The 21,667-nt window shown below is 42.9% G+C and overlaps 1 protein-coding gene across 3 annotated transcripts; it reads left to right on the top strand.

Moving 5' to 3' along the window:
• The first annotated feature begins 632 nt into the window (after positions 1-632).
• On the top strand, positions 633-18,518 carry LOC140188660 (putative beta-lactamase-like 1). 3 transcript variants are annotated; one of them, XM_072245145.1, is made up of 7 exons: positions 633-718; positions 4,807-4,948; positions 5,238-5,347; positions 8,768-8,925; positions 13,011-13,258; positions 15,107-15,212; positions 16,977-18,518. In XM_072245145.1, the coding sequence occupies exons 1-7, from the start codon at positions 689-691 to the stop codon at positions 17,947-17,949; spliced, it is 1,767 nt and encodes a 588-aa protein (XP_072101246.1). In that variant the 5' UTR covers positions 633-688; the 3' UTR covers positions 17,950-18,518. The 3 variants fall into 3 exon arrangements, with proteins under 3 accessions (XP_072101246.1, XP_072101247.1, XP_072101248.1); XM_072245146.1 differs by lacking the exon at positions 4,807-4,948 and having other exon boundaries at positions 634-718; XM_072245147.1 differs by lacking the exons at positions 633-718; positions 4,807-4,948 and having other exon boundaries at positions 5,267-5,351.
• Positions 18,519-21,667: the final 3,149 nt, after the last annotated feature.

Raw genomic sequence — 21,667 nt, 5'->3', positions numbered from 1 at the left:
TCTGCTTTTAAATCTCACTCTAGTGTTTGTTTGCATGCCCTCTGGGTTTTTATCTGGCCTTCAGATAATGTTTTAACTTTCTCCGATAATATGTACTCTGTGCGTGTGCATGTTTTTAAGAGTCTATCTTGACTTCTGTTAAACATGCACACTTAGCTCTGTACAGAAGACAGCTGCCATCAGTAGCTTGGTTTTAAAATTTGCATGATCTATTTAAAGCAAAACTCTTTAAAGTAGTCATATTAATTTTTAAACATGATGCTACTGTAGTGTGCCAACAGATTTGATAGCATATTTGATTAGGGAATACTCTCTGATAAGCTATTTAAATCCAGTGGTAGGGAGTTGCAGCCAAAGTGCATGATTTCAGCACAGTCATTAACGAAGCATTTGGCATAATTACAGTAAACTGGTACTTTTGGTATTACTTTACCTCCTGAGAGAAATCTACTCAGTCAAAAGTGAATTAAATAGGAGGATTAAAGACTTTGCTTCCCACTTGTAGAATTAAGACATAAACCCATGGATTATGACGTCAGGAAAGGAGAAATTGTGTTGACAGAGCAGAGCACGTTGGTAATTCACATGATCTGAAATTGCCAGAACCAAAGCACTTGAAGCCTTTCATCACAAGCATCCCATGATTTAAACACTGGGGGACGTGCTCCATAGAAGACGTTTTTGTGATATGCCACCATTGAGTAAAGCACACCGTTGGGTGAGTTTCCTGTTGACAATGAAGTGATAACATATAATTATGGTTATACTCTTGATTGCCATTTTCTTCAAATGTTTAATTTTAAGCATTAAGGCTGTGGTTGCATTTTGATGAGAAAATGAAATTGAAGAATTACTTTGAAAAGAGATGGGTCGAGTGAAGAACTAATTACCTTGGGTGTCTTTCAAGACAACGTGATTCAAAGAAAGAGAGTCTTAACAATGAACAATCAATATCTAGCCTGGCTTTTGCTTTATGAGCAAGGCTTATGAGCAATAATTTTTAAGTGTTTTATACCTAAGATGCAGAGTATTGCCCTGCTTCCCAGTCACATGCAGTTGGTTGTGAAGGAAATTGAGTGTACATATTACAATATGTGTTAAAACCACTGACCTGTATAAGAGACAAAAGGTGGCAAATGCAAGTGGATGCTTAGTTACTTTTTTTTAATCCAGTGTATGCACTCAGTTTATTTGTTCTGGTAGTATTTGGAATACATTTTCTAAATGCTTCTTGATTTATTCCGTCTCAACAAGCTGCATTGTGGACTTACATCCTTCACTTAGTAAAAATAAAATAATTTTATGAGACAAAAACAACATTGTAATTAAGTTTTTTTTTCTCTGACTGACGTAGGCTGTTTGGAGTTGTCATAAAACTTGGTCTCGTGCAATACCTTCTAATGCATTTCAGTAATTTTGGAAATAGGTTTGAGGAAATCTGTTCTTCAAATCCATTTGGCAGAAGGTAACTGACTGGAGGATGGTTGAAGCTTTGTAGAAGGTGCGGAGGAGGACTGGATTAATCGTCAGTTTAAACCACCTTTAGTTATCCAAATAGGTAAAAGGGACTGGGATTATTCAGTTTAGAGAACCATAAACATAGACATGATCTGATAAAAGTTTAGAAAATGAGTTTAAAAAAGCAATGAATCCTGGGTAAGCATGTAATCTCCATCCCTAAATGCTACCGAATTTGGTTCATTTCCTGATCCATTTTGGAAGACGTGTGGGTCTGGATGTATGGGTGGATGAATATGATGTATGGGCTGTCCAGGCATAGGACATAAATGAGTGACAAAAGGTAAAGATTGTCTCTAAGGAGTTTGTACATTCTCTCCAGGACTGCGTGGATTTCATCTGGGCACTCCAGGTTCCTCCCACAGATGTACCGATAGTTAGGTTAATTGGTCATTGTAACTCGTCCCGTCATTAGGCTAGGGTTAAATCAGGGGATTGCTGGGCAACGCAGCTTGAAGGGCTGGAAGGGCCTATCCTGTACTACATGCCATCAAATAAGAAAATAAAAATCAGTGTTGAGTCCCAAGCTATCGAAGATCAATACTGGTTAGATGTCAAGAGGTGGTTATCTCGAGATAGAATGGTGGTCCTCTGGTAGCAGTTGCATCTCACAGTGGCATGTTCCTTACTGGGGCAAGTAGCTTCTGTGTGACATTAATCAAGGATAAGGTCATCTCCCAGTCTACAGGGAATGAAGAGGGACATTTTCTTTTTAATCCCTAATTCTTTAGTATCTCCGAGGAGGTTATAAGGCTCGGGTGTGATGGGGAAGAATAGTATTGTGATGCACCAGATGTTACAATGCATAAAACAGCTGGATGAAGAGAAGTTGTTCTTTTCCATTCCTGTTATTTGCTCCCTATAGATTCAGCTACATGTTGCATTGCGTAAGTCTTATAAGAAAGCTTGAGCATAATCACTGTGACTCAATGGTGTGGACCCTTTCCCCCATGCTCTGAAAATCCTTTAAAAATCGTGTATTTAAAATTTCAGTTATATTTTAGTAATCATGTAAATATATTGTTTGATTAAGCATTCTTTGGTGTTTATAGAATTCATTATGGTTATATATAAAAATACATGAATTGCACAAGTCATCACGCTACCACATGATACATGCGCACCTCGCTCAAAATTAGCACGAAGTTAGACTCACATTTTGGACTCCTATGTCATCCTTTGAATTGGTTTAGTGTTTTGCAGTTACAAAACATAACAAAGCCAAAATAATGCAATTGGAAAACTATATGAGACCCTCATCATTAACTTGCACGAGTCACTATAACAGATTGCATTTTTTTTTTCAGTTGACAAAGGTGTCTAGCAATATTGTTGATGTTCATATGCACAATAGGTATATCATTAGGCAATGTTGAGCAGAAAGTTTTGTTTTATTTAGGCGGGTGAATGAATGATAAACTGCTACTGTAAAATATATATTTTCTACCTTGCTGAATTCTGCATAGATCCATAATGAAAATTACTAATTCACATTTAAATGATAAGGAATCTTGGCTTGTAATTGATAGCTTGAAATCACAACACTGGGTGCAGACAGATTATTCTCTCAGCCTGTATAACTGGAGAGCGGCTCTTCAAAGGGAAGGTCTGGTCAATCCTTGCTTCTACCTCCTGAAAGATCTCTAGCTAGGACCTTGTGCTGGAGCCATCCTTCTGTTCCAGGTCTCTTGGTGCCACCTTTGTCCTCAGTCACCCTAATCTTAAAAGTGCCACTCCTCATCATACAGGCGATAGTGAATGTGAGCAACTTCTGACAATGGTAAAAATGTTTATAATCCAAGATGGTGAGTCTCGGCTTTCTCTGTACTTCCAAAGCTTTAAAACGCATCTTAAAATGTCAAAATTTAACATTTCCTGGGTCTTTCATTGATTCTGTTATGGTTATTATTATATAATGGATTTATTGTGTATGCCCACAAGAAAGTGAATCTCAGGGGTGTATAGGGTCGGCACAACATTGTGGGCCGAAGGGCCTGTACTGTGCTGTACTGTTCTATGTTCTATATGGTGACAATAAGCTATATGTGCTTTGAGAAGTAAATTTACTTTGAACTTTGAGTATGATATTATCTCAGTACTCTTAAGTAATAAATATCATATCTTTGGATATCACTCCCCCCTTTTCAGGTAGTCCTCTAAGAATTGCACTTTTGTCTGCTTGGATGATTAGATATAACTGCAGCTTAAACCAAGACATGTTCCTGTTCCAACACACTCTTTTCGTAGGTCAGGTGTGATCCCTTTGGTCTTCAGGGACCGTGGACTGAACTGTGTGAAAACTGTTACAAAATCTTGACAGTCAATGTAATGAAGAATTTATTGATTTTTCACTCATCTTGCACCAAGTGGCCTTGCTCAAACTTTTTATTCATGGTTCTAAATGTTTATTTTTTTTAAATTATCAGCTTTTTGCGGTGTCCAACCTGTTTTGATGTTCTGTACTTGCTGCCTGTTATGCCACTGTCGTTTCGGGCAGCAATGAAGCTCCTCCGTCACTGGCGGTGTTCAGGGCTTCCTTCATCGTGTCAGTTTACTGTCAGTCACGCAAGTCCCAGGTGGAGACTTGGGAATACCATCAGAATCAGATGCAGAAGGATTCTTCATTGCTGTTTCCGTAATGGCTTTGTTTACCAGTCAGGGTCGTTAGCCCTGAGCTACACCCCTGAACCTGGAGGACCGGTGGACCACTCTTAGTCTGGCCTGTCTGGCATGGCTGACCCTACCAAAAGGCCCTGACTCCAACCAACATAGATCTCCAGGTCTTTGAGGCACGCCAAACCCCAAACCTGAAGACAAGGGTGTGGCCCTCTCGGAGAGTTTTGATGCTATTTATCAGCTTTTCTAAGTCTGTAGGTTTCCCGATCACTAGGCAACCTGAGCACTGGGCAGAGTCGCAGCCTCTCTTCACCGAATCTCTGAGAAGCATTCATTTCACTTATTAAAGAATCGACTGGAGCTGTAAGTTCGTGCTGCATGAAGGATGGCCTCCGTTTTTCCGCTGTTGGTTCAGTGGTTGCCAGTGACATGTACAAGCTGAGCTGTACTTCTCTACAGATTCTTTATTTCCATTACGTAGCAATCTCTTTGCTGGTTCCTCTGGCTAAAGATAGCTTTGAACTTGTGAACCCGTCAACAGCATGAAATCCTGCAAAGCGAGTACTCCTCTGGAGATGGGAGTAGTCAGGATCTTTATCCTCTTTGCATAGCGGTGGTCAGAGGAGGAAGCAACGGGGGGTGCCTATCTGTTTGTGTTTTCTTTTTCAACAGTGTGCTGACGGGGAAGGTGTGAAGAAAAGCTACATAAAGGATTTGAAATGGCCTCACCTTGGAATGGCTTTCTTTGTAGTTGTGTCCATCACCATGACGTGCTGTTTTGTTTGGCAGTACAAGCTTCCAAAGCAAGGCACAAGTAAGTGAAAGGATGACCGTTGGTTACTGTACTTGGCAATGAACTTTGGTATCATTAGTGCCATTCCATACAGAGTAGGCTGCTAGTTTCCTGTGAGCAATTGACCTGAATACTAACCAGCTACCTTCCCTGCCTGCTGCTTCCAGTTGCTCTTCTCACCATCCTTCACCCTCTGCCTCCAACTTATACCGAGCTGAACAAAATGCCCTCTTTGCTGTTCAGCGACGATGGCGCTGTCCGAGAATCAGAATTGTCTAACTCTTCTTGCTGTGTTATTTTTCTATTTCAGGTGAGGATATTTCATCTGATGAGGTTAAACCGGTGGAAATGTGCCCTAGGCGCCCCCAGCCTGTACCGTTGGAACACCCCATACCGATTCTAAAAGAAGCTCTGGAGAAGGTTTGTAAGTACATTAGCCAGGACCCGGTGAAGGTGTCAAAGCTGCTGTGTTTATCTTCCCTATTCTTTGAAGCTGATAGCAATTTCCCAGCTGCTGAGTTTAACGTAGAACTCCTGAAGGTGCTGTCAGTCATTCAGTGCACTTTAACAGGAAGGCGCTGATGTTTACCGTCTCCATCACAGAGTCCAGGGACAACATACGCATTGACAGGGATCTCAGGTGTTTACAGAGTAGACTAACAAACAATCCTCTGAAAATCCTCCACTTTGTCATAGAGGTCTAAAAGAGCATTTAGTCATTAATAAGCCACAATTATTACAGACCGAATCATTTTGTCCTGAATAGTACTTGATTCCATGTCTCTGTATTGTAGCTGAATATTTCAAAGTATAACGTTGTGAAATTTAAATGCTCTTTTCCAACGTTTAAGATGCTGAAATCAAGTTTGTACAAACCGATGATCGTTTTGCAGTCTGTATACTATTTAAAAATTTCATAGTGAACTTTTAACATTTTGTGAAAGGATGGCATTGTCACAAGCCTCTAAGTAATAAATGTTGCACTTTCAGAGATCGCCTTCTCCTCTCTGATTCAGCCCCTGAGAGAAAAAAATAGTACATTTATCTGCTTGAAAAGGGGACTGTCTTGTCTCCCTTTCTCTTCACCATTTACACCTTGGACTTCAACTATTGCACAGAGTCTTGTCATCTTCAGAAGTTTTCGGATGACTCTGCCATAGTTGGATGCATCAGCAAGGGAGACGAGGCTGAGTACAGGGCTACGGTAGGAAACTTTGTCACATGGTGTGAGCAGAATTATCTGCAGCTTAATGTGAAAAAGACTAAGGAGCTGGTGGTAGACCTGAGGAGAGCTAAGGTACCGGTGACTCCTGTTTCCATCCAGGGAGTCAGTGTGGACATGGTGGAGGATTACAAATACCTAGGGATACGAATTGACAATAAACTGGACTGGTCAAAGAACACTGAGGCTGTCTACAAGAAGGGTCAGAGCCGTCTCTATTTCCTGAGGAGACTGAGGTCCTTTAACATCTGCTGGATGATGCTGAGGATATTCTACGAGTCTGTGGTGGCCAGTGCTATCATGCTTGCTGTTGTGTGCTGGGGCAGCAGGATGAGGGTAGCAGACACCAACAGAATCAACAAACTCATTCGTAAGGCCAGTGATGTTGTGGGGATGGAACTGGACTCTCTCACGGTGGTGTCTGAAAAGGGGATGCTGTCCAAGTTGCATGCCATCTTGGACAATGTCTCCCATCCACTACATAATGTACTGGTTGGGCACAGGAGTACATTCAGCCAGAGACTCATTCCACTGAGAGGCAACACAGAGCGTCATAGGAAGTCATTCCTGCCTGTGGCCATCAAACTTTACAACTCCTCCCTTGGAGGGTCAGACACCCTGAGCCAATAGGCTGGTCCTGGACTTATTTCCTGGCATAATTTACATATTACTATTTAACTATTTATGGTTTTATTACTATTTATTATTTATGGTGCAACTGTAACGAAAACCAATTTCCCCCGGGATCAATAAAGTATGACTATGACTATGACTATAACTGGATACAACTCAACAGGAAATTTCTGTTTTAATACCTTCTTCTTAAGCCCATTACCCCTCCTGGGGCACAGACCCCCAACAGCTACAGCTTCCATTAATTTATACACCATCTAGGTGAAAATCCTTCCTCCCCCAGGGATGAGGTCTTTGGAGCTTCTGTTGGCATTTCTGTAGCCCTGAGTTTTTAAGGGATGGTGTTACTAACCATGTGCCCAACCCACTTCCTTTCACAGCCAGGCTTGAGACCATCCATGGCAGAGTTCTCTCTTAATACACCCCCACTGAAACTGCCTTCAGTACGTCATATATGGCACCTTTGTGTTCCACTTTCCAAAAGCTGAATTCTTAAATGTGGCAACAACTTTTTTTTTAAATAATCCTTTTCACCTAACGTAACAAAAGGGATCATAGCATTTAAGCAATGGCAGTTCCGTCCTTAGCCATTAGCAAAAGTTAGTGAGATTTGCACCATTGTTCTTTTTTTAGTACCACTGGATTGAGATGTGGCAGACAAATTTTAATCTGGATTAGAACAGTAAAGCGAATACGAGAGGATTGACTTTTTTCGTTAGATTAATAGAACTCTGCGGCTGAGATAACATGAAACAATCTGAACAAGGCTGGGAAATTAAAGGATTACAGATGATTCATAAATGTTTGAATTCACCGAGTTGGTGAAAGGTAAACAAAGATTTGCAGAAAAGCAAGCAGAAAGATAGAAGACTGCAAAATATACACGTCTTTAAAAGAATGGAATTTAGGTAATTAGTGAGCATTTTGGCTAAATTCATGTTTGAGCATTAATATAGTGCCTTTCCCTGTTTCAAGAGAGTCAATAACTACACAGTAGGAAACATGAGGCAAAAGTGCACAGAAATTTCACACAAACATCTCCCAGGAAATCTACACTCGTGCACATTTGGATGGTGTCAAGGGATCTTTTGGAATTAGAGTGGCTTATTATTGTCACATGTAAAAACCTTGTCCTGCCCATTGTACAAACAGATCATTTCACCACACACTGCTTTGAGGTGATACGAGGTAAAACAATAACTGAGTGCAGAATAAAGTTTAGCAGCTACAGAGGCAGTGCAGTGCAGGTGGAAAATAAGGTTCAAGGTCATACTTTATACTTTATTGTCACCAAACAATTGATACTAGAACGTACAATCATCACAGCGATATTTGATTCTGCGCTTCCCGCTCCCTGGATTACAAATCAATAGTAAATATTTTTTTTAAAAGTTAAATTATAAATCATAAATAGAAAATAGAAAAATGGAAAGTAAGGTAGTGCAAAAAAACCGAGATGCAGGTCCAGATATTTGGAGGGTATGGCCCAGGTCCGGGTCAGGATCCGTTCAGCAGTCTTATCACAGTTGGAAAGAAGCTGTTCCCAAATCTGGCTGTATGAGTAATAAGGTATATAGAGAGACCAACAGTTAATTTTACTGTGCCAGGGAACCATTCAATAGTCTTGTAACACTGGGGATAGAAGCTGTCCTTGAGCCTGTTGGTGATGCTTCCAGGCTTTTTTTATTTGATGTCTCATCCAAAAGACTGTGTCCAACTCTGCCAATTCCCTGAACTGCAATCGATTTTAAACTAATGTGTCCGAGTTCAGAGTGGGACTTTAACTCATGATCTTATGACTTGGAGGCAAGAGTGCTGTCACTTTGCTGTGGCTAACATGGGACATAATGTCAGATGCAGAATCACTATTAATTGTGTGTATTCAGTATTCCAAATGTACAAAGATCCACCCACTCAGTCAGGAGTTGGGCAAAAACTATATTTCTGTTTTTAAATATTAGGTGCATACTTCTGTCTTTATACAGATTGACTTCCTTTTGCGTCATCAAGTACATCCAATGAGTCTGCCGTCCATTTCAGCTATTGTAATATTTAATGACACCGTGCTGTGGACTGGAAATTTTGGGAAAAAAAATATTTCAGATGAGTTTTCGCCTCCACCAAATGAATATACTGTTTACAGGTAACTTTGCACGGCCTCTTTCCTTGCACATTGCACAAGTCTTTGTTTCTTTGACAGTTGATTCAGTAAGTAATTCCATATTACTTAATTAAACCACCCCATCTCATTATTGCAACGCGTTGTAAAATATTTACAAGAGGTTGTGTTACTTCATCAATCACAAGATCAGATGATGAAGGTGGCTTGCTTTAATTATCTTTAGAATGCTGACACTACAATCCTCCTCTCGAAGACTGGCTGGTTTTAATAACAGAATTATCCCGGGAATGAAAGGGGTACCGTATGAGGAACGTTTGGTGGCTCTGGACCTGTACTCGCTGGAGTTGAGAAGAATCATGAGGGGGAGGGAGGGAACGTCGACTCAGACCATGAGAGGCCTGCATTGGGCATTTTCATGCCTTACAAAGCACAGATTGGAAGTCTGTGTGGGGCGCCACTCCTCGCACAGACTAGAGCAATGTGTGATTAAGTGCGTTGCTCAAAGACACAAACATGCTGCCACAGCTGAGGCTCAAACTAGCAACCTTCAGATCACTAAACGAATACCTTAACCACTTGGCCACATGTGGGATCATGAGGGATCTCATTAAAACCTATCAAATACCGAAAGGTCTAGATAGAGTAGACGTGGAGAGGGTGTTTTCTACAGCAGGGTAGTCTAGACCAGAGGGCACCATCTCAGAATACAAGGATCTCCCTTTAGAAAAGAGATAAGGAGCAATTTCTTGAGCTAGAAGGTGGTGAATCTGTGAAATTCTTTGCCACAGTTGATAATGGAGGAAAAGTCATTCGGTATATTTAAATCAGAGGCTGATAGGTTCTCGATTGTTAAGGTTGTCAAAGGTTACGGGGAGAAGGCAGGAAAATGGGGTTAGGAAGGATAATAAATCAGTCATGATGGAATGTCAGAGCAGACTCGATGGGCCAAATGGCCTAATTCAGCTCCTATGTCTTATGGTTTTATAACCAGTGAGATCGTCTAGGCCAGGGGTTCTCAACATTTTTTACATCATGGGCTCCTACCTTTAACTGAGGGGTCCGTGGACCTGAGGGTGGAAACCCATGGTCTAAGCATCCTTCACAATGGCCTGATTACAGTATTCCTGATGTAAAAGTATATCGTAGAGTTTATGCTGCACTTACACTTCAGCACCTTGAGCCTGTGAATTTATTACATGGCCTCCTGCACCTTAAGTTATTCAAAGGTCAGCCAAGGAACTCGGATTCTCTCTCCACAGATGCTGACTGATCAGCTGAGCATATTCCAGGGTTTGTTGTTCTAACTTGCGCTCTCTGTAATGTTAATTTATTTACGATATTCTGGCTGGGACACAGTGCAGTGTTGCATCTTTGCAATGATCTTTTTGTGCCATTTTGTTTGAGCTTAATGGACCGATTTCTCATCATTGTGCTCTGCTCCGAGTTGTGTTGTACCTATTTGAGTTGCTCAGCTTCAAACATTCCCTGTCTGCAACCTCCCCTCCTACCCAACCCACACCCCCCTCCCCCACTGGCTTCTTTCCCAGTCAGTCTATATATGTTTTAAAATCTAATATTAAAGCCCTTTTGCTTTTGGTGAGCTGAAATTAAATCTTGTGACTGTGCTATCTTGGCATTTAGTTTGGAATGAAATGCCACATCCGCATCACTTCAGTTTGCCTGAGGAGCTTCACTAATTATCTCCTCCTATTTCAATTCACCCTTCCTCTGTTTCAACCATAACACATGTTGACCTACATCCATGTATTACCCTTAATTTATCTCCATGTGAAAATCCTGCCACACGTGTAAGCCCTTTATTTTATTCCTCTTCTACTTATCGTGTTCCCACTGATATCGGGACCCCGTCTCCCCACCACTGTAACGCCTTTCTCAGACTCGTGCAGAGAGATATTATTATTCTCATACACAATGTCATTCGCAGTGTTACTAACAACTATTTTGCCAAGTGATACATCTTTAAGTTCCCTGCACGATAATTTGTTGCTGATAAACGAAGATTTAAAGAATCAAATATTATAATTATCATGATACTTGGATGTTGCAGAGTCACAGACTGGTTACAATGCTGAAGGAGGCTACTTAACAGCAACCCCGCTAGTCCTATCCTTTTTCCATAGACCTACAAATTCTTTCCTTTTGAAAACTTATCTAATTCCTTCTAAACACTGCAATTGAATGCATTCTCTACTATCTTTATATCAGAATTATATTTCATCATGGTCCAACAGGATGCAAAATCTGTTGTTTTGTGACAAGCAGTACAGTGCATCAAAGGACAGACATGAAAGTTTTTAACTGCAAAGGTAGTACAAAGAAAGAGTAACGAGGTAGTGTTCATGGTTTCATGGAGGGAAAGAAACTTTCTGAATCACTGTGTGTGTCTTTTGGCTCCTGGTACCACCTCCCTGATGGTAGTAATGAGAAGAGGTCATGTCCAGAACAGTGAGGGTCCACAAGACATAGGAGAAGAATTAGGCCATTCAGCCCATCGAGTCTGCTCCGCCATTCCATCATGCTGATCCCGGATCCCACTTATTCACATACACCTGCCTTCTTGCCATAATCCTTTGATCCCCTGACCAATCAGAGTAATGGATGTCTCCTTCTTGGGGCGTCACCTTTTGAAGATGTGCTAGATGGCAGGAGGGTTGTGGTATTCACCTTTGATCTATGTCCCCCAGTTCCCGACTCCCCCAACCAGTGGGAGCGAATTTCTCCATGTCTATACCCTTCATGATTTTAAATACCTCAATAAGGTCTCCTCTTAACCCTGCCTATTGCAAGCACAACAACCAGTCTGTGTATTCAAATAGGGTCCCTCATTCCTCGAATCGTGATAATAAATCTCTTCTGCACCTCTTTGAAAACTTTTTCCAAAGTATGACATTCAGAACAGTACCCAGTCCTCTATTTGTGGTTTCACCCGTGTTTCATAAAGTTTTAACATGACTACCCTGTTCTGTCCCTCACTTCATTAAAGCCCAGGATCCTGTTTTTTAACTACTTTCTCTACTTGCCCTGCTACTTTCAGTGAATCTCCAGAGCTCAATATTATTGCATCCTTTTTAGAATTCTGGCCTCTTCTCATTGTTGCTACCAATACTAATAATTTCCCATTTCACAGTATTAAATTTTACCTGTCATTTTCCAGCTAGTCCATCTCTATCTCCTTGAAATCTACATTATGCTCACTCACAATCCTCAATAAGTTTTAACTTCTGTGTCATCTGCCAATTTTAATAATGTGCCATATACACCCAATACCATGTCATCAATACATATTAAAAAACTGAGGTCCTGTTATCATCCTCTGGGAAGACCATAAGACATAGAAGAAGAAATAAGCCATTCGGCCCATTGAGTCTGCTCTACCATCCCATCATGGCTGATTTATTATCCCTCTCAACCTCATTCTCCTGCCTTCTCCCCATAACATCTGGCACCCAGACTAACAAAGAACCAACCAACATTCACTTTAAATATATCCAATGATCCAAAGCCATCCATAGCAATGAAGTCCACAGGTTTATTAGTAGAAAACGAGGATGAAAAAAAAGCCAATGATTGTTATGACTCCTTTTGTACATTTTCATTCCTAAAAAGGGCAATTGCTTTATATTGGTAAATCTTTGGGCAGTTGGGGCTCGTCAGCCTTGGCTGGCAGCCCACCTAGGAGAAGGACAACTCTGATTTTAAACCTCCACTGCCTTGCGGCCATACCCACCCATGGGAAAGGCTTCGGGAGTAAACCCCGAGGAAGAAATCCGGAGCCGGGGTCCCTAAGGCAGTTTGATGTTGTTTACAACTTCACTCTGGCAACCTCAGAGACAACACTGTACTAGCACTCGCCTTTCCCTTGGACTACATCAGTGACGTGGAGAGGGGGAACCCGCTGCATGGGCGACAGCCGGTTCTTCAAATCTTCCCGCCCAGGCTTGCGCCCTGGAGAGGACACGGTCCACCAGAGGTGCAAACCCATGATCCCCTGGGATCGACAGCTGCCTACTGTTACTACTTTTGGTAAAACTGAAATACTTTACAGTACTGAATGTCGTGATAATCATAATCAATTTTCTTTTCAGGATTGCAAGCATTTCAAAGATATTCCCCACTATAATGCTGTATAAACTATGGGAGGAAGGAAAAATCGCATCTCTGGACGACCCACTTACAAAATATGTCAAAAACTTTAGGATTAAAAACCCACTGGGAAGCTCAAAAGGCTCAGAACATAAATATGAAGCAGATGGCCTGGTCTTTCTAGAGACAGAGCGAGCCGCTGCCAAAATATCATCTGTGACATTGAAAAGAATGGCCAGCCAGCTATCAGGTGAGATGGAAAGCTATTCAAACAAGATGTGCATCGGACTGAGACTGATAAATATTGACAAGTTCATCATTTTAGGAAGCTAATCTGTCAGTGTCCAGAGCAGGAGCTAACGTTACATAAGTCAAAGTGAGCACAATGCACAGTGTGTCCAAGATCATTTCTGCGCGTGCGGATTTGTACAATTCAGAAGTATATATTGGAAAATTGGACTGGGGGGGTGGGAGTGTCGGTAAGTACCAGAATGATCTTGCTGACTAGTGGATCCGCTGGGCTCCGTGCGGTAACCGGCATGCCTGTGTAATGGAAGTGTAGCTGTTACTGTACCACTATTACAGCTCCAGAGACCCGGGTATGTGGTAAGGACAGGCAGAGTTCAGTTCCGAGATCGGGGTTCAATTCCGCCACTGTCTGTAAGGAGTTTGTAGGCTCTCCCCGCTTCCGTGTGGGTTTCCTCTGGCTGTTCCGGTTTCCACCTGCAGTCCAAAGACGCACGCATTAGCAGGGTCATCGCTCGCACGGGTGTAAACGAGCGGCGGGGGCTCGTTGGGCCGGAAGGACCTGTTACTGTACTGTATCTCTAAATGAAAATTAAGTTCATGCCCGTGAATGGGGAGAAGCAGTATCGTGCAAAACGTAACACTTTGTAACCTCTACCCGCTCATGTTAACCCACAAACCTCATAGCTCAACTCAAAATTTCCTTATGACGTAGGAGACTATTCCGCTCATTGAGTCAACGCTGGTTCCCTGAACAATCTAATTCCACTAAGTTCCCCTGTGATCTACTCTCCACACATTCCCATCTTGCCTAGTTCGAAGTACACCTATCATCAAAGTATGTATACATTACACAACCTTGCGATTCGTCTCCTTACGGGCAGCCACAAAACAAGAAACCCAAAAGAACCCATTTTAAAAAATGACTAACAAGCACCCAATGTGGGGGTGGAGGGGGGGAGGGAGGGAGAGGGAGGGAGGGAGAGAAGAAAAAAAACGTGCAAATTGTGCAGACTATAAGAACAAGCAACGGCGTTCAGAATGAAAGTGAGTCCATAGACATGAAGCTCAGAACAGGGCCACAGCCCCAGCCTCAGTTCATCTCACAGCAGGGCAAATCGTCATGACGTTTGCAGACACAAAGCCTGGAGGAGGACACGGCCTCCTCCTCAGTGCCACGGAGAGAGGAGTAAATGTCACAGAGGAAGGAAGGAGCAGAACCAACTGGACCCTCGCCCCCGGTCCCCAGCACCCAGCCTTTTCAATCCATCCAGCCCGGCGTCTAAATTGTCCAAGCACCGGGTCATCCCTCACACCAAGACCCGGGCGGTCCCTGTCGCTTTCCCACTCCCTGGGCCTGGACTCCGCCACCACATTCCAGCCCGTATCCAACCGTTTCAAATCGGCCCGGCGCTTCGATTGATGAAGCCTTGCCATCGATTTTGGTGGATGGGCTCCAAAGCTCCCCAGCTCTGACCGTTCTCCGCTTCGCACGCCCCGACTCTGTCTCGATTTCGCTGTATAGGGTCATCTCACATTGCACTATAAACCTACCAATCGGTAGGTCTTCGGGGTGTAGGAGCAAACCAGAGGACCGAGGGGAAGTCCACACGTTCACAAGGAGAACATGGCATCGAAGATAGGGATTGACCCTGGATCTCTGGGCTTGTGGAGTGGCAGCTGTGCCACTTCACTGCCCAACCCAATTAGTCGCCTTACCAGTTGGCTTTTCATGTTCTCCCTGGCCCCTGGACATTTAATGGGTTTTGCATTTATGGTCACGGCAAACTGAATACGTGTTGGTTTTCTTTTGGTGCCATAATCTTGAAATGTTGTCTGAAATAATTTGCAGGATTACCCAGGAGACTCAGGTCCACAAGTCTACTTTGGAAAGGGAATACCGAGATGGCACTGGATCTCCTGAGAGATGACTTACTCATTGCAGATCCTGGTACAAGGTGTGAATTCAGCTTTTATGTCCTCCACCAACGCTGACAGACCGGAACGTGAAACTTCTGCCTTTTTAAAGAATTGCTAACTTACCACAATCCAAGTTCTCCCACAATTTGTAGCTTAAATTTACATGCAATGAACCATCAATACCTGGTGAAATGTTCCAATATTTATTTATGGGATATAAATCATCAGATGAAATCTTGTCTGACAAATGCTTAAGGCAGGGCTCCCAATCTTTATTAAGTACCCACTGCATCTAATAAAGTGGTCACTGTCTGGATGTTCATGGTCTTTGGCTGCTGTAGCCCATTCACTGTCACCTCCCTGTCAGCTTGAACCAGTCTGGCCATTCACCTCTGACCTTTCTTGTTAACGAGGCATTTTTGCCCGCAGAACTACCACTCACCAGATGTTTTTCATTTCTCACACCATCCTTTGTAAACTCTAAAGACTGTTATATGTGAAAATCCCAGGAAATCAACAGTTTCTGAGATACTCAAACCACCCCATCTGACACCAACAATCATTCCGCAGTCAAAGCCACTTAGATCACACTTCATCTCCATTCTAATGTTTACTCTTGACCATATCTGCGTGCTTTAAAGCATTGAGATGTTGCCTAATGATTAGATAGTGACTATTGCCGCCTATTGACCGCTTAGATATTTGCATCAACCAGCAGGTATGCCTAATAAAGTGGCCACTGAGGGTATTTGCTTGGCTTGGTGCAGCCACTGTAACTAACCTGCAAAGTTCCAGCATGATTACACTGATGATTAAACATTTAGTGAGACAAGGCAGGTGTTATATTTGTAAAACACCTTAAATGGGATTTAATACCAATGTAATGGAGAAATGTTACAACTCACCCACAGTTAAGAAAAATTAGGTACTGTAAAAGTAGAAGCACTTTCCAGTTATCAGTGATAATAAATTAGTTTATTTATTGAGATACAGCCCTTCTAGCTGTGCCCTAGCCTAATCATGGGACAACCTATTATCTAATACGTCTTTGGACTGTAGGATTAAACCTGGTCACAGGGAAGAACCATACAAACTCCTTACTGCAGGCGGCGGGAATTGAACTTGTGGCGTCTGCACAGTAAAACGTTGCGCTAACCATTATGCTACCACGCTGTCCCTTTTGTATCTTAAACATTTAGCACTTCTTAGCTGTCATTCCTCATGATGTATTAAATGGAATTATGTCACACGATACCCTCGCCCCCCTCCCCCGTGGGATGGGGGGGCATTGATGCACATGTTGCCAGCAGAGTCTACTAGCTAGCAATGTCGGACTGGGAAATTGGAGCTGGTGAATGCACAATCGCACATCATTCTGTTCCCGCTGATAGCAGCAAGGTGTCATCTCGCAACACCTCGCCGTCACTTCAAAACCTGAACTTTGAACGCTGCACGGTTACTTATGCAGCAGGTCCAATTTTCCAGTCTGTCGTGGGAGGGAGCACAACGCTCCACAGCGCTAGCGACACGGGTTCAATTCCTGCCGCTGCCTGTAAAGGAGGGCATTTCCCCCTGTGACTGTGTGGGGTTCCTCTCAGTCCAAAGACTGGTCATTGTAAATTGTCCCGTTGATTAGGCTAGGGTGAAACTGGGGGGTTGCGGGACAGTGTGTGGCTCGACATAAATAAACTGAAAGCTAGACACAACATCTCCATTTAAAATGGCTTGTGGCGTAGTACTACTGGATGGGTATGCACACAGTCGGTATGGTGGCTGACCGTTTAATATTCTGTCCTCCTCAGATGCCACTACAGCAACCTAGCATTTTCCCTTCTGGCTCACGTTCTGGCCAGTAAGGTGGTTGGAGCCGACTACCAGCGCTGGATTACTGAGAATATCCTGACGAAAATCGGAATGGAGCACACCGGCTTTGAGTTCACCCCGTCGGTCCGCGCTCAGTTATCGGTCGGCGTTTACAGCAATGGTAAACCGGCCCAGCTCTACGACCTGGGCTGGTACCGGCCCTCGGGCCAGATGTACTCCACGGCTGCCGACCTGGCCAAGCTGTGCATGGCCTTGCTGGGGGCCGCTCACAAGCACATACTGGAGGCCGAGACGCTGAAGGTGATGCTCACCCCCGTGTTCAAGTGCTCGCAGGATTACTTCGCCAGCAGGACGGGAACGCCGTGGGAAATCAGCGAGCAGCTTGGCTACGATGTCGTCAAAAAAGATGGCGATCTGGATGGCTACTCGGCCACCTTCTCCTTGGTCCCTCGCCTCAAAATAGGGTTTATTATTTTAATGTCGGGTTCCCGGCCCCAAGAAGAAGACTTGACTGCCGGGGTTTATAATTATCTCATCCCGGCGATGGAGTCTGCTTTCCGACAGAGCGACAGAATTCTAGTCCCGCCTCCCGAATCCAGGCCTTACGTTGGCTACTACACATTTTCAAATTTGACCTTTTATGAGATAAAGAAAGACAAGAGAGGAGTTTTAGTGATGCAGCAGTTCGGCCCTCACATTGAAACCTTGATACCTGAGAAGTACAGGACTATCAAGCTTTGTTACCTAGAAGAAAGGGTTTTTCAAATCGTATTTGAGAAAGCATACCCGTGCGTCCTGAAATTCAACAAGGCCTCCGTGTCCCTCGAAGCTCAAGACGGGCAGCTCTTCAACTTTTTTCCTTTCAATAGTAGAGGCTTATCTACTGGTTTTGATGCTCCGGGTCTGAACACGTACAACATCGTCAGAATAAGTCGCAAGCCAAGATTTTGAGAACGTTTGACAGATTATAAGTATAATCGTTTTTAGGTGCTTTTTTTTTTGAAAAGTCATCTTATTTATAGAATTAGCAGCATGGACTGTTGAGTAAGAAAAGGTATACCGAACCTTCTCTATTCATCCATGTGGCTGCCACATCTGTTGTTCCCTGATTTTTAACTGCTAGGAATTTGCTGCGAGATGCTTTTTGACGTGGTCTCCAGTGACTTTTAGTGGCGAGACAGAGGGAATCGGAGTGTTTGTTTTCTCTCAAAAGAATCGGATAGAGCCATGTACATTTTTTATAATACTCAAAAATCTTTCTCAACAGTCAAATCAATCTGACTTCTTGTACATGTCGGTACTAATTGGTCCTGAAGACCTGCAGCTTTTCCAGAGAGCATCAGCTTTCTTTATTGTGCTTGTCTTTTAGTGTCATTTTGTGTCATAATACACAGTAAGATTTTATTTGCTGCTGCTTGTGTTGTATCTTTGGTTAGGTAACGATCAGCTCCATTCCCTTTGTATGGATAGTCTGATTCCTAATTTCTGTTTGGAATTTGCTTACAACGCACATCAAAGTTGCTGGTGAACGCAGCAGGCCAGGCAGCATCTCTAGGCAGAGGTACAGTCGACGTTTCGGGCTGAGACCCTTCGTCAGGACCCACCAGGTTCTCGGGCCAAAACGTCGACTGTACCTCTTCCTAGAGATGCTGCCTGGCCTGCTGCGTTCACCGGCAACTTTGATGTGTGTTGCTTGAATTTCCAGCATCTGCAGAATTCCTTGTGTTTGGAATTTGCTTGTTGTTTTTAAAACTTTCCACAGATTTTTCTTCAATCTATGAGCAACACCCTATGCTTTCCTCTGTCGTCCCACCATTGTTAAATTAGTAAACTAGAAGCAGCAATTCTGGATTATTAATCGCAGAATCATAATTCAAAGACATGAGTTCAAATCCTGCGGGAGCAGTTGAGGAATTTCAATAATATAAAATAAATAAATCTGGAATGGGGAAAAGAAACTAGCCTCTCTAATAGTAACACCAGATTGTTTAAAAAAATCCCACCTAGTACATGAAGTCCTTTAGGGAAGGAAATCTGTCACCCTAAATTAATCTGGTTTTCATGTGACTCCAGGAAGAGTGGGTGTGGAAAGGATGTTTCCTATGGTGGGAGGGTCTAGGGCTTGAGGACACAGAGACAGAATCGAGGAGTGTCCTTTTAAATGAGGAGGAAATTCTTTAGCTAGAGAGTGGTGAATCTGTGGAAATCGTTGCCACAGGTGGCTGTGGTGGCCAAGTCTTTGCGCATACTTAAGGTGGAGGATGATAGATTCATGATTGTTTGGGGCATGAAGGGATACGGGGAGAAGGCAGGAGATTGGGGCTGAGAGGGAAAATGGATCAGTCATGATGAAATGGTGGAGCAGACTTAATGGGCCAATTCTGCTCCTATAATCGTCTTATGGTCAGACTAACCAATGTAAATGAGTCCTACTGATCTCCATTATTCTGAAGCAAATAGGGAGCACAGTAGATGTTGGCACATTTGTGAATTGCCAAAGAAAATCAACGTTCTCTTAAATTAATGTTTTCTCAAATTATTTTGGTACGTTTAACTTAATTTGTGTTTTCCAATCCTTAAAATTTCCATCTCCAATGTATTGTCTATGACTCCTGATACTTATCTCTAAAAAGATAAAGTCCTCACCATATCTTGTTGCTTCCCTTTGCAAGGAGGTACAGTGGCTGTGTAGGCAGTCTTTTCTAATAAACCAGTGATAGTGTCACAATGACCAAATACAATAATTGTGTTTCCTGTGGTGTGGAGATAAAATCTTTTGATTTAAATCTAGTTCTGGTACACAACAATATTTTATTGTTCACACCTAATAATGACTTTAATAAGAAATTCCAGCTTGGCCTGATAAGATACTGCCAGTCCATTAAGACATTTTATGGTATTTACTTTCTAAACTGCTTGTGAAGACTGAACTAGAAATGATAATCAGTTAAATGAAAGAATTAATTTATTTATAATCCCTGGGACCTTCTAAAGTACTGCACAACACTACTCCAGCGACTGGGGTTCAATCTGATTTTTGGTGTTGGGTGTGTCTGTTCTCCTTGTGACTGCACAGATCTTTTTCTGGGAGCATCTAGTTTCCTCCCACGTTCCAAGATGAGCAAGTTGGAGGTTAATTGGCCTCTGTAGGTGCTCCCTACTGTAAGTGGCTGGTTTAATCCAGGGGAAGGTGATAGGGGTGTGGATAAGATTAGTGGGGGATTGGGATTGTTCCCTGAGCTGGCATAGACTGATGGACTGAATGATCTACTTCATGTCAAAAGGGAATAAGGAAAATTACATTGAGCAATTGATGTCTTTTCAAAACTACTTGCATAAAAATTATAAGCAATAGCAACTCCAACACTAATCCAATTACATAATCTGATGGTTGCCAACTCTCAGCTCTTCAGTTTCTAGCTACCCCTTAATCTTGCCTAATTATTTACTGGTGAACATGGGCTTTAGGTGATGAGCATGGGCTTGTTCGTTATTGGTTTTGTGGAGCGCTCCATAATAATTGCAGGTAAAGAAACCAAGAAATATTGAAAGGACCAGATAGACTAGACATGAAGGGGATGGTTTCTATGGTGAGGGAGTCTAGGACCAGAGAGCACAGCCTCAGAATAGAAGGATGTCCCTTTAGAACAGAGATGAAGAGGAATTCCATTGACCAGAGGGTGGCGAATCTGTGGAATTCATTGCTGCAGGCATCTGTGATGGCCAAGTCATTGAGTATATTAAAAGCGGAGGTTAATTATTGTTCTTAACCCCATTCTTCTCCCATTGTGGTGGAGTGGGTTCACGGCTGGCCGCTTTTCGTTATACCAAGGACGCAGCCTAGATGACGGGCGCGCCTTTGGGGTTCCGGGATTTCGCCGGTCGATTCTAAGCTGGTGTCGCAGGAGAGAACGGAACATCGGGAACAGCGGCTCGGCTGCCGGAGGTTCTGCACTCGGCGAGCTGTGCTCTGTCTCTGTCCCCCGCTCTCTCGTTGGTGGGTGAGAGGCTGTTTGCCAATTTTCAGGTCACAGTACTCGGGAGAGAAAAAAAAACAGTGCCACAGTCTCTTAACACCGTAAATCAGTGAGTGGTTTTGTTATGCCTCCCCCCCTCGCTGTGAAAGAGAACACCTCTTTTTCCCTTTACTAGGGAGGGAGAGAGCCTGTGGTATGTCGTATTGTCAGGTGAACGATCAGTTTTTGGCTTTATTGGGGGCTTTGATAATGCTTGCTTGGTGGGTGGAGGGTGCTGACGCCTTTTTTGTGGAAGGGTTGTTGCTTTGCTGCTGTCTGTGCTTGGGAGGGGAGAGCGGGGAGGCTTTGGGGTTGTAACATTTTAACTGTCATTCATTCTTCGTTTTCATGGATGTCTGCAAAGAAAAAGGATGTATATTGCATACATTTCTCTGACATTAAATGGAACTATTGAACTATTGAAACTTTTACACCCTTACTAATCAAGTAAGGGCAACAAAAGTTACGGGGAGAAGGCAAAAGAATTGGGGTTGAGAGGGATTATAAACCAGCCATGATGGAATGGCACAGTAGACTCGATGGGCTGAATGGCCTAATTCTGCTCCAATATCTTATGGTCTCCAAAGTAACCCCTGAGAGAGAGTGAAATACAACTGAATTCGCCTCTACTAGTAATTCCAAATAATTAGGTG

Source organism: Mobula birostris, chromosome 27, assembly GCF_030028105.1.
Source record: "Mobula birostris isolate sMobBir1 chromosome 27, sMobBir1.hap1, whole genome shotgun sequence".
Lineage (NCBI taxonomy): Eukaryota > Metazoa > Chordata > Chondrichthyes > Myliobatiformes > Myliobatidae > Mobula > Mobula birostris.
The sequence above is the reverse complement of the archived record's forward strand: the minus strand, read 5'-3'. Positions and strand labels throughout refer to the sequence as shown.

What these genes read in the sequence shown, in the direction of transcription:
- LOC140188660 (XM_072245145.1), top strand. Translation starts at nt 689, where the DNA reads ATGCCACCATTGAGTAAAGCACACCGTTGG. An exon ending in TGAGTAAAGCACACCGTTGG is followed by an intron (nt 719 to 4,806) that starts GTGAGTTTCCTG and finishes CTTTTTCAACAG; the next exon opens with TGTGCTGACGGGGAAGGTGT. An exon ending in AATGAATATACTGTTTACAG is followed by an intron (nt 8,926 to 13,010) that starts GTAACTTTGCAC and finishes TTTTCTTTTCAG; the next exon opens with GATTGCAAGCATTTCAAAGA.